This window comes from Tachysurus vachellii, chromosome 7, assembly GCF_030014155.1.
Source record: "Tachysurus vachellii isolate PV-2020 chromosome 7, HZAU_Pvac_v1, whole genome shotgun sequence".
NCBI classification, from domain to species: domain Eukaryota; kingdom Metazoa; phylum Chordata; class Actinopteri; order Siluriformes; family Bagridae; genus Tachysurus; species Tachysurus vachellii.
This window is the reverse complement of record NC_083466.1, coordinates 30783239-30795681: the sequence shown is the minus strand read 5'-3', so window position 1 is coordinate 30795681 and position 12443 is coordinate 30783239. Positions and strand designations below refer to the sequence as shown.

At 37.0% G+C, this 12443-nt stretch overlaps 2 protein-coding genes across 2 annotated transcripts; one reads left to right on the top strand and one right to left on the bottom strand.

Annotated features, from left to right (window-relative positions):
* Positions 1-3054: 3054 nt before the first annotated feature.
* Positions 3055-3920, top strand: LOC132849282 (C-type lectin lectoxin-Lio2-like). Its single transcript, XM_060875532.1, has 2 exons — positions 3055-3459; positions 3820-3920. The coding sequence occupies exons 1-2, from the start codon at positions 3081-3083 to the stop codon at positions 3918-3920; spliced, it is 480 nt and encodes a 159-aa protein (XP_060731515.1). The 5' UTR covers positions 3055-3080.
* A 5979-nt stretch (positions 3921-9899) lies between these two features.
* On the bottom strand, positions 9900-11752 carry LOC132849279 (myosin light chain 4-like). Its single transcript, XM_060875531.1, has 4 exons — positions 11607-11752; positions 11363-11533; positions 10254-10300; positions 9900-10114 (listed from the first exon to the last, which is right to left on the bottom strand). Exons 1-3 carry the CDS (start codon positions 11750-11752, stop codon positions 10258-10260), a joined length of 360 nt encoding a protein of 119 aa, XP_060731514.1. The 3' UTR covers positions 9900-10114; positions 10254-10257.
* Between the last annotated feature and the right edge of the window lie 691 nt (positions 11753-12443).

The following is a 12443-nucleotide window of genomic DNA, read 5'->3' as shown; positions in this document are numbered from 1 at the left end:
TGGCCTTTAACACATCATGTAGATCTTCCTTTATAATTAAAATACTCTCTAGCTTACATTTGTCAGACACCCTTATAAAGAGTGACATATTTTTAGCTCATTTTATACAACAGAGCAAATATGGCTAAAGGGCCTTGCTCAGGGGCCCAGCAGTGGCAGGTGGTGAACCTGGGATTTGAACTAATAACTTTATGATCAGTAATCCAACACTTCAACAACAAGGCTACCACACATAGCTCCTTTGTAGATCATGTTTAAAATATTATGATTAAGATGCCTCTACATTTTATCTCTGGTTCCCCAATAGGTTTGATTTTATCTCAGAGCCCAAAAAGCAGCCATGATCATGGATCTGAACCCGATGAACTCCTTCACTTCCTGTCTGTGCTGAAATCTGAGGAAGATGGAGCAGAATTTGGTTTTGTTGAAATAAGGAGTCAGTGTGAATGTTAAAGCAAGACCAGTTTGCATCACAAAGTGTCAGAATCTTCCCAGGATTAAATGAACAAGTATACAAATAGGATTTTAAAGAGTTTTGTGAAAGCAGTGAAGATAAAACAGAGCTACTGAAGAAACAACACAGTGTCATATTACAGGTATGTTGTAATGTTCTCCTTATTGTTAGAATTCTATAAAACATACACATTTATTATAAGCCAAGAAAGAGATTGTTTAATGTAATACAGTAAAGTAATACTGTACAAAACTAATAAAACTGTAGAATTCCTGCTGTTCTTATGTTCTTTAATGAACATATTTATGAACATAGAACGTAGAGAGAGTAAGACCCAGTTGGCTGAATATGAGGTGCTGTATTGAGTGAAGAGAAGGAGATGAAAATGATAACTCTAGCCAGTGGGGCAGATTCTTGTTCATGAGCTTTTTCATTTTCTCACTTATTTGCTTGTGTCGCATCTCTCAGCTGAATGCTGTCTGCTTTTCTAGGTGAATATTGTTTTGGTTCATGCCATGTCTTGGTAATTGGTAGTCTCTTAATTCTGGATTATTTTCACCTGTTTTTAGTTTGGGTTTTGATCAACCTTTTTATTTAAGACCTCATTAGTTTTGGTTGTGGTGAGATAAAGCTGTTCTCTAACTTATCAAAGCAGTATATCTTGTTTTGTTAATTTTTTAGCTGGTTGCCCCGGTTTTGAATTCTGTATATTCCCATGTTTCACCATGTTGTACTGTTTACTGATTGTCTGACCTTCTGATTGTTTTTTTTAATTTACACTTTGAAACCGTTTCCAGTGTCTTATAAATAAAATGCTAACATTCACTTGAATGTGTCTCTGACTCCAAAGCATGACAAAGAACAAATGTGCAATAGTGTTATACTGTAAAACATAATAATAATAATAATAATAATAATAATAATAATAATAATAATAATAAAAGCTTTTTTTCCCATCAGCTATCTGTCTATGATGAAGCTGAACCTTTTACTTCTGGGCCTCACTGGTAAGAGTATTTTTATAAACCACTTTTAGTTATTCATTTATATAGTTTGCAAAATGATCATTAAATATTTATTTTAATCAGGAAACATTTTATTTCACTTTTTATCCTACAAAACTCACAATACAATAAATCTATTTAAACGTATTTATATTTGTTAGATATATTTATATTTTATAAACTGTTCACGTCTGGGTTAATGGAATCTTCAGTTCCTACTGAAACAATTCTAATGATATACGTATAACTAAACATTAGTGAATAAGTTACGTAATTATAAGTTATAAATTTAATCTGGAAATTGAAGATATGACTGAAGCTCTGTTCAGTGACTATAGATTCACATGCAGAGACATATACATTCTCTCTCTCTCTGTTTCTCTCCCTCTCTCTCTTTCTCTCTCTCACTGTCTCTCTCTCTCTCTCTCTGTCTCTCTCTCTCTCTCTCTGTCTCTCTCTCTCTCTCTCTCTCTCTCTCTCTCTCTCTCTCTCTCTCTCTGTCTCTCTCTCTCTCTCTCTCTCTCTCTCTCTCTCTCTCTCTGTCTCTTTCTCACTGTCTCTCTCTCCCTCTCTCTCTCTGTCTCTCTCTCTCTGTCTGTCTCTCTCTGTCTATCTCTCTGTCTCTCTCTCTGTCTCTCTCTCTCTCTGTCTCTCTCTCTCTCTCTCTGTGTCTCTCTCTCTCTGTCTCTCTCTCTCTCTCTGTCTCTCTCTCTGTCTCTCTGTCTCTGTCTCTCACTCACTCGCTCTCTCTGTCTCTCTCTCTCTCTCTCTCTCTCTCTCTCTGTCTCTCTCTGTGTCTCTCTCTCTCTGTCTCTCTCTCTCTCTCTCTCTCTCTCTCTCTGTCTCTCTCTCTGTCTCTCTGTCTCTGTCTCTCACTCACTCGCTTTCTGAGTCTCTCTCTCTCTCTCTCTCTCTCTCTCTCTCTCTCTCTCTCTGACTTACACAGTATGTTTATCAATTTATTTCTATTTCAGTTTCACAAATTTGTTAATCACCCAGAACCAGTGACAAAATACAAGAGAATGAATATACAGAAAGTATTTATAGGTGAGATTTTATTTGTTTAATGTGATAAAATATTACCCCCAGGTCTCATCCCAATTGTCATATCTAACATAAGAACCGTCCATCACGATTATCACCTGATCATGAAATCATATACATGGCCAATGGCTCAGAATTACTGCAGGGTGATGTACACTGACTTGGCAACAATCGTAACCGATGATGATTGGTTACGACTAAACAAAGAAGCAGTAAGAAAAGGCTTCACGTGGTTCACCTGGATTGGATTGTACAATGATGTCAATAGCTGGCGCTGGTCCTTAAACGAGCTCCCACTGAAGAATGTCATTTATACCAACTGGAACTCTGGACAGCCTGATAATTATGCTGGGAAAGAATCATGTGGTGTAATTCGTGGATATGGAACCTGGACAGATGCTTCATGTGAAGGTCTAAGACCCTTTATATGTTACAATGGTGAGTCTTTGAGGATTTGACATTTATACACAGAGTATATATGATATATATAAATAGAGTATATGTGTGTGTGTGTGTGGGGGTGATTTCCTATAATGGTTTCAAATAGGAGAATATAATCATAACTTTATCTAACTACAATGAAATCTAACAATGTTTATCATTTGAATTTCACAGCTAATTTCAGTGGTGCTTCCAGGTTCATCGGCATCACTAGTCCTTATCTGACCTGGCCTGATGCTCAGGCTTACTGCCGAACACATCACACAGACTTGGCCAGCTCTCTTAACAGCTCAGATAACAACTTCCTTTTGCAGCTGAGGGACATCCAGGGTGATTCCTGGTTTGGACTCTACAGAGATACATGGAAGTGGTCAGATGGGACCATCGCTTCAAAGCTACCATGGACTTCTGGAGAACCTGATAATTATCTTGGCATTGAGAACTGTGTATCACATATTAACAAAGTGTTTAATGATTATTTATGCAGCCAGCCAGCCTACTTCTACTGTCACACCAGTGAGAAGTTTGTTCTTTTACTGTTTACTTTAATATGAAGTCGATGGAGATGTCAAGGAATTCTAATATATGGGATGTTTTTGGCATGTTGTTCAGGCTCTGTGTGTGTGTGTGTGTGTGTGTGTGTGTTCCACAGTTCTACCCGTGAGGGAACAGCAGATTGTGAGACTGCAGGTGAAGACTGATGGCAGTGTGTTAGATCCTGCTGTACAGTCGTCTCTTTTAAAGCTGGTGAGTCTCAGGACGTCTCTCAGAAATTTTTAAAACGCTCTTGTTATACCTCAACTGCTTTTGGTTTATGAATTTTCAAATATTCCTTTTCATTTAAGATTGTTATTTATTTTTGCTTCTGATCTCCAGATAAAGCAGAAACTGGAGGAACATGGCATGATGGAGAACACCACAGTGACCTGGAGGGTGCAGCCAGATGGAAACATCTTCAAAAAGAAAAACAAAGATGATCTGTAACGTCTAAATCAGGGATGTCAAACTCAAATACTATTTTTGAGATACGCTAAAAAGCTGTAACTGAAGTTTACATATTTAATGTATTCTTTCAGCTAACACTAATAACCTACAGGATACATAGAATTTTACCATTTAAACGTCTTACTAGCATAGACCTTTTCAGTAAAAGATTGTATATACTAATGACGCATCACCTTTTTTTGGCAAAATACTCATATACTAGTAATTTATGAATACTGTTCTTTAAAGATATTAATAGATTACGTTTTTGCATAATGTGCTATGCTGAGACCAGCGGATGTCGCTGGCGTGTCACGCCCTTCTGCTCCGCATTTACGCATGCGTAGAAGTTTCTCATTATTATAAGAAAATATGTTACGAGAAACAAAGTCATTATTACGAGAAACCTTTTCGTTATTATGAGAAAATAGTACTGGTGGTATGATCCACCCGTGAGCACTAATTATATAAATGGAAAATCAGAATAATGTCATTTTTAATTTCATTTTGTTCAAAAATCAAGATTCAGACGCAACAAACCAAACTTGCAGAATCGAAAATTAACCTGATTGGCAATTATCTGTTTGTGAATTATTCTAAAAAATGATGAAATGAAGTTTCAAGCCAACTTTTCATTTGGTTCATTTTGATGGTGGGAACTGAACAAAGAACTGCAAAGCGTTTTCGTCTCTTTGCGTTTCAGAAAATATCTTCATCTAACACTACAAACAAGTGTTTATTAATGTCAAAACCTCAAAATCGAATATTTTGCTAAGTTTATAGAATGTTAAGCTTACCTCTTTCCACCGTCTTCACATGTGCGTCACAAAATGGCTCCAGTTTTGTTTTTTCCAGACTTGCATATCACGTGGCTCACAGTCAAACTTAAAATATTACTTAGTTTTGATGCAATTTTAATACTAGTTGACGTGACTTATGTTTTTTCATTATATTTATGCATACACTTAAGTTCACCTTGTAACTTATATATTTATGTTACAGACACTATATATGCTAAGTAGAGGTTGGAAAGTTAAAATTACTTTGTTATTTGTGTTTAGTTTACTTATTTTTAAAAGTAATGGTTGTTCAGCCAACAAATCGTTTTTTAGAGTGTAGAAACCAGAGTTTATATTATATATGTGACTTTTTATGGTAACGTGGCTACACTATAGATCTGCTGTAAAATCTGGATAGTGGTAGCTGTTCAGCAGTAGTGCATTATGGGCCTTTTCACTTTATTCTTCATGCATGCCAAAACGATTGCGGCTCTGGGCTGGATTTAGTGTGTGGTCCTTGTGTTTGGAACATGTGGTTAAAATGCAGATATATATAATCTATATATAGAGCATATATAATGTGGTAAAACTCTCTAATTAATTATGTAATTAATAAATTCTTTGAGCTTCCTATTGTCTGATATTATTCATTTATTTCAGAAGATTTATATTCATTCATAACAAGGCAGCACCATCATCACACACATCATATTACTTTAAATGCTTTTAGAATTTAAAAGGTGTCATAAAATATGACTTTATATGCAGTCAAAACAAGAGTCAACTGATTACACATCAGTTGTGTAACAAGAGTCAACGTTTACACATCATTTATTGTGAGACTTTAACATGTCAGTTCATGTCAGTTGTTAGTGCAGCTAAGAGAACATCTGATAGATAGTCAGCTCTTCTCTACATCCAGTGTGAACAACCGTGTTATTGATAAGAATGAGAAATATTCTAATAACTTTGAGCTAACACAACACGCGGCTGATATATTGAGAGTTATGACTAAATTGCAACGAATTAGCGATCTAACTACAATTAACCAGATTACACCATATTAACATACCTACTGTTTTATTCTCTCTCTCTCTCTCTCTCTCTCTCTCTCTCTCTCTCTCTCTGTCTTTCTGTCTCTCTCAGTTCAGTTCAGTAGTGCTTTATTGGCATGAATGTAAAATCACATTGTTGCAAAAGCAAAGTTATAATAAAGTTTTAATATGTAATTATTACAAACATATTGAACAACAACAACGGAGAAAAGAGCAAAACAGCCAGGGGGAAAAAAATCCATATTTGTGTTTGTGTGTGTGGGTGTGTTTGTGTGTGTGTGTGTGTGGGCATGTGTGTGTTTGTGTGTGCGTGTGTGTGTGTGGGCATGTGTGTGTTTGTGCGTGTGTGTGAGCGTGTGTGTGTGTTTGTGTGTGTGGGCGTTTGTGTTTATGTGTATGTGTGTGTTTGTGTGTGTGTGTGTGGGCATGTGTGTGTGTGTGCTAATGGTGTGTGCAGGACTCTCTCCCTATTACTCATCTTGAGCAGCTGCATCACTGTCTGGTTTGGGAACTGCACCATCTAGGAAGGCAAGACCGTGCAGTGGATAGTGAGGACAGCTGAGAAGATCATTGGAGTTTCTCTTCCTTCTATCATGGACATTTACAGATGGTGTTAGTCATGTGTGAGGAAAGCTGAAATAGAAGGAAGATTTGTTCTCTACATTTAGTCAGTTCCTTAATGACTTTAACAAGCATTATAGTACAATAGAGAAGATAGACCTCTTTGAAGTGAATGTAAAAGCTCTCCATCGTTGCTTTGAGTCCTTTTACAGTAAGATGGACTATCACCAGCACTGAATGATTTGAAGGAATCATGGGGTATATGGCTGATTTTTTGAGGAAAAATGCAAGAGAGCAACATATTTACATTATTTACATGTAGCTGGAACTGTTTTCCCAGGCTGCCACATGCATAAATACATCATTTACAGTAAAACAGGGATTCATGTTGTTCTTTTTTGTTCATATTTGTTCATATTGTTCACAGAAGTTGTCGAAGCAGACCACATTCCTCCAAAGAGTAGTGAAAATAAACTTATAAGAAATCCAGAAATGGTGAAATCACTCAAAACCAACAACAAGGCAGCCTATGATTTAGTGATGAGCATGAGAAAGGACCAGAATGGAAAAAATCAGCTTTGCATGAACACTCTCTACTCAGATCATCGACGTGCCCTGAATGGGGAATGGGGTTCCTGGGAGGAGACGAAACTATTCACAATAAAACATTCAAGATTTTTCTTTCTATCATTTTTCATGCATAGTTGCTGTTTAGCTTACAGTTGGAGCCTATGAAAAAAGTTCAAAGCTTATTTGTACCCATCACCAGATCTGATCCAAGAACAGGGTCCTGGGAAGAATCTAAGAAGAAAGGAATCTCTGTGTATGATGAATATCTAACCTCCTGCCTGCACCATTATTACTTTATATTATTAGATATCTACACAGAAATCAAACCAATAATCTTGTCCTAATTTTGGACAAACATTACACATCCTTAATAAAACTGAGATGAAGTGACCATGTATTAAAAATCAAACACAATGTATGATAAGATATCTACAAATAAACATTAAATCTGAACTTTAAAGATGTTTTCTGTCATCTTTAAACTATACACCTATTTTTTTATTAATAATTTTGTGCTGTCATTTTCTTTTTGTATTTGTTGTTTTTATTGTATTTTACTTTCCTCTTTTGCTATTCTATTTTCTGTCATTATTTCTTCTTTTTATTAGCTCAGCCTTTAGGGGCTCCAGCAGCACTGGTTAGGTGTATTCCAGGAGCCTTGGCGCTGGACATAGCAGATTATCTTAGGGTCCTAGGCAAGAATAGGTACTTGAAGGTAGTTTTCCATTGTAGGAACTAACGATATATGCCTTTGTCAGTCAGAGATTACTAAGAGTGATATTGTAGAGGTGTGTAAATTAGCGAAAGCGATGTGCGATGCTGTATTATGCTCTGGCCCCATCCCAATATGGCGTGGCAACGTAGCTTACAGCAGGTTATGGTCACTGAACTGCTGGATGTCCAGGTGGTGCTCCGAAAACAATATGGGCTTCATAGATAACTAGAGGACTTTTGAGGGCAAGGCTGGCCTGTTAGGATGGGACGGAGTCCATCCCACACGGGAAGGTGCTGCTCTCATTTATTGCAGCATAGCATATAGTTCAAGAACAGGCCTGGTTAATCTGGAGCTAAAGCCAGGGAGCAGACAAGCAGGATAAACTGACCTGTCCTGTGTGGTTAACAATCAGAAAATACATTTACCAATATGACTTGTGAGACATGATGAATTCTCCAATAGAAGAGGGCAATAATCCAGAGCACTGGGACTGAGTGGATTACTTTGGCAGAAAAAGACTACAGTAACAGCTTTATTCAGGTTTCACTCTGTGGATAGAATTCATTCTGTCTGTATTTGTGTTTGTATTTTCTTGTTATCAAAATCATGCATTTAGTGATCTGTGATGCTTCAGCAGGCCCAGCAGATGGAGCTGTTTACTTTTTTTTACTACCTTTTCTGTTTTTGAAGCTCTCATGACTTGATGAAATCACACCTTATAATCTCCAGCAATATGAAAACATGAATTAGAATTATTCTACATTTGTGTGGGTTATTTGACATAACAACAAAATCGAGCTCAAAAAGAAACGGATTTGAACTCATGGCCTCGGGACCTGTTTTTCGCTTGGTTAAAGTCTAATATTATATAAATATATAAATAAAGTTCATATTTTCTTTTCTCTTTCAGGGTTTTGCTTTGTATGTTTTCTGATTTTGCTCTCATGATTTTTTGAAATGTCACCTATTTTAGAAAGCAGTTTCTTTTTAATTAATTACTGCCCTCTGCTGGTGTGTTTCCGGAAATGCAACAGGAAATGACAGCATTAAGGATCATTTTATCAGTCTTTCAGTCTGAATTTCAATGTATAAATCTTTATAAATGTTCAATGTAAACACAAATTGTAAACTTTCTGTTTTAATCCTCCGTTACTTCTCATTTAAATAAACATTTATTGTAAAAATCTCTTGTTATTTAATATAGCGTTCAGCGTCAGTTCAGGCAGGCCACATAGTCATAGCTCGGCTATCAGCTGATGTCAATTTTCTAACCCCGCCCATCAGCTGATCTGATTCCTAAGCGCGCTATTGGTCTCTTTCAAACAGGGCACCCTATTTAAATGCTTTTTTCAGTCTGTCTGCTTAGCTGTTTCCACTGCATTGCTGCAACCCACCTCCTCCCCTAGCTCCTCCTTGAAACTTTGTGTTAACTTAATCAGTGTCATTCTGTTGTCACTGATGCAGGCTCTGTTCTATATGGGGGATTTTGTCTTGCTGCTTTCCCAGATAAATGGGAGATTGTCCCCCCACGAAGCTGCTGCTGTTCCCTGACTAGCTTTCATGGAGCTCATGAAAAGGATGGGGAATTCAGAACAGAGCCATACCGCCAAATGTAAATTTTATAAGCTTGCAAATTAAAAATTTAAATATGTCAAAGAATTGTCTTTATTTTGACTCAAGTGGTCCTGAATGAAATAATGTTACAGCCAAAAGTACTGGAGCACAAAAGCCATTTTTGGGTTGGTTTTGAAAATCAGAGCTTTCATTATATATGTTTCCTAAAGCCTAATATATTCTACGATTTTCTTCCTGACGTTTTGTGGAAGTGATGATGTGTGTAAATAAATGTGAATTGTTCATCTCTCAGGCTTCAAAAGTCTGCTGCTGTCACCAACGAACACATGAGAGAAGGTATGATGTCATTTCCTGTGCTGAGGTCCTGTGCTTGCACTGAAATCTCGTACAAAGAAGAGATTTTCTTTCTTTCTTTCTTTCTTTCTTTCTTTCTTGCAATCCATGATGTAAAGCAAAATAAATAAATTAATGAAATAAATATGAATAATAATTATTTTTCTAAAGGTGCATCAGGTAACTTTGTTTCCAAAATCTGAATGTTTAAACTACTTGAACCCACCTCTTATTCCAGCCCACATTCACGAAGGCCCACCCCCAGTACCGGGCGTGTCTGTAAAATGACTGACAGGAGCCCAGACGTTTCTGGACCAGAAGCCGGGACTGTTTTGTTCTTCTACAGGTTTGTAGACAAAAAAAAACAAGGCCTGACTACTGCACTTTAATCAAGCATAAACCTTTAATCATTTTTCTTTGATCCACAAAACGAACAGCGATGTGACGTACAACACCTTCAGAACAGGAAGTGATGAGATGAAGAGGAAGAAGAAAAGGAAGAGGAAGACAGGACAAGCAGAGAGGGTGCAAAGAGTTTTATAAAAAATGAAGAAAAAGAAAGGAAGAGATGTTTGGCTCCTTAATCAGCATTCCTGAATCTGTATAAAAAAATAAAATAAGTCTATTAATGTATGCAAAGAATTTACAAATAATATCATCTAAAATGTGTCCAAGGTTTATTAAGTCATGAAGTGAACGCAGAGGTGCATCATGGGAAGTGTGGAGGTGGAGCTGTACCTGCTCAGCCAGCCATGATCAGCCAGCCATGATGTACTTTATAAAGGCTGCAGAAAGAGAAAAACAATCAGCATTCAGCTTCATGAGTAAGAAACAGCGCCACCTGCAGTCTGGACTGAACTGTACACTCTGTACACATCAAAGTTTACTTCTAATAAAAGAAGTAAAATCACGAATAAAAACACAACTAGGAAAAAAATCTATCAGCTTTAATGTTTGGAGTTAAAGCAATACAATAATTAGAGAAGTTTTAAATATAAAATAAATAAACAAATAAATAAATAAGCAAATATAAAGTCATATTTGCAATAAAAATCATTAAACATTTATGACTTTATATTTATGCTTTATATAAAGGGAATAATGTGTTTTATTTATTAATTGTTAATATAAATGGATTTCATTTCAAAACAACATTTGGGACAAATGAATAATATAATAATATTAAATGTTAAATATATAAATGAATAAATGCATACTGTTATAAATAAATGAGTGTCAAAATTCATATATCCATTTAAATAAAAGGATAAAAGTAATAAATAAATAAACAAACAAACAAATAAAATCTCAACTATAACAAAAATTATTTTTAAAATAAATATAATTATAACAAAAACATAATAATAATATTTATTCAAAAATATATTTTTATATTTTATATTTTAGTCTTTTATATTTTTTATATTTCATTAATGTATTTGAATGATAAAACAGACTCTATGAAATACTCAACCCAAACTGAAAATGTGAAGGTATGTATGTGTGTGTGTAGTGTGTATGTGTGTTTGTGCTCTCACCCTCGTAGTTGATGTAGCCGTTAGCGTCCTCCTGACGCTATATATATATATATATATATATATATATATATATATATATATATATATATATATATAGAGAGAGAGAGAGAGAGATAGAGAGAACATGGAGGTTTGTGGAGGTGAACTGTAGTAACCTAACCTCCTCCTAACTTTAACCTCCTCTGTATCTGACCTCTGTAATGTTACAACACTGCACTGATTATACAAATGATTGGTGTGTCATATGGAAGCTGGTGGAAATCCTGCTCTCCAGGTGTGTGTGTGATTGTGTGTGTGTGTGGTTTTTACCCAGCGTGGCGAGGACGTGTATCGAAGACTCTCAGTCCCTCAACGAAGTCCTCAAACGTGCCGCGCCCTTTAGCATTGCAGATGTGCTGGTGCATGGGCAGGAACTGATCAAAGTCCAACATCTTCACGTTCATCTCTGAAAACACACACATGTGAGAGGAATGTGCATCACTGTTTATCTTTAAACCTTATGTCATTGTCACAGCTCAAACATGATATCCATGCGTCAGTCACAGGTCCTTACCTTCCCTCACCTCTGATGACGTCTCCACACTGGGCAAAGGTGATCTTCATCTCATTGGTTGGCATTCGGTCAAAAAGCTGGACAGCGTCCTTGAAATCTGAGGAAGACACACTTGTGGATCTGAGAATGGTGATGAAGGACAACATGTGGAGTTTAACGTAATGTCTTCTTAAAATTGATTAAAAGTAATGTAGCAGAAATAATGAAGTGATTACTGATTAGCTGAAGAGACTTAACTTTAACGCTGAAAAAGGCCTGACTTGTGTCCTAATCTGTGTACGTCTAACTGAGCAGGGTAAGCGTTTTAATAATTTTTTAATAATAATAACTCTTGCCTCAAGTGGAAGAGTTTAAGTATCTTGGGGTCTTGTTCAGAAGTGAGGGAAGGACGGAGCGGGAGATCGACAGGCGGATCGGTGTATCCTCTGCAGTGATGCGGTCGATATACCGGTCTGTTGTGGTGAAGAAAGAGCTGAGCTGCAAGGCGAAGCTCTCTGTTTACCAGTCGATCTACCTTCCTACCCTAACCTATGTTCATGAGCTTTGGGTCATGACCGAAAGGACAAGATCCCGGTTACAGGCGGCCAAAATGAATTTCCTCTGTAGGGTGGCTGGGCACTCCCTTCGAGATAGGGTGAGGAGTTCAGTCACTTGGGAGGAGCTCAAAGTAGAGCCGCTGCTCCTCCACATCGAGAGGAGTCAGCTGAGGTGGCTCGGGCATCTGTTCCGGATGCCTCCTGGACGCCTCCCTGGGGAAGTGTTCCAGGGATGTCCAACCGTTAGGAGGCCCAGGGGAAGACCTAGGACACGCTGGAGGGACTATGTCTGTCGGCTGGC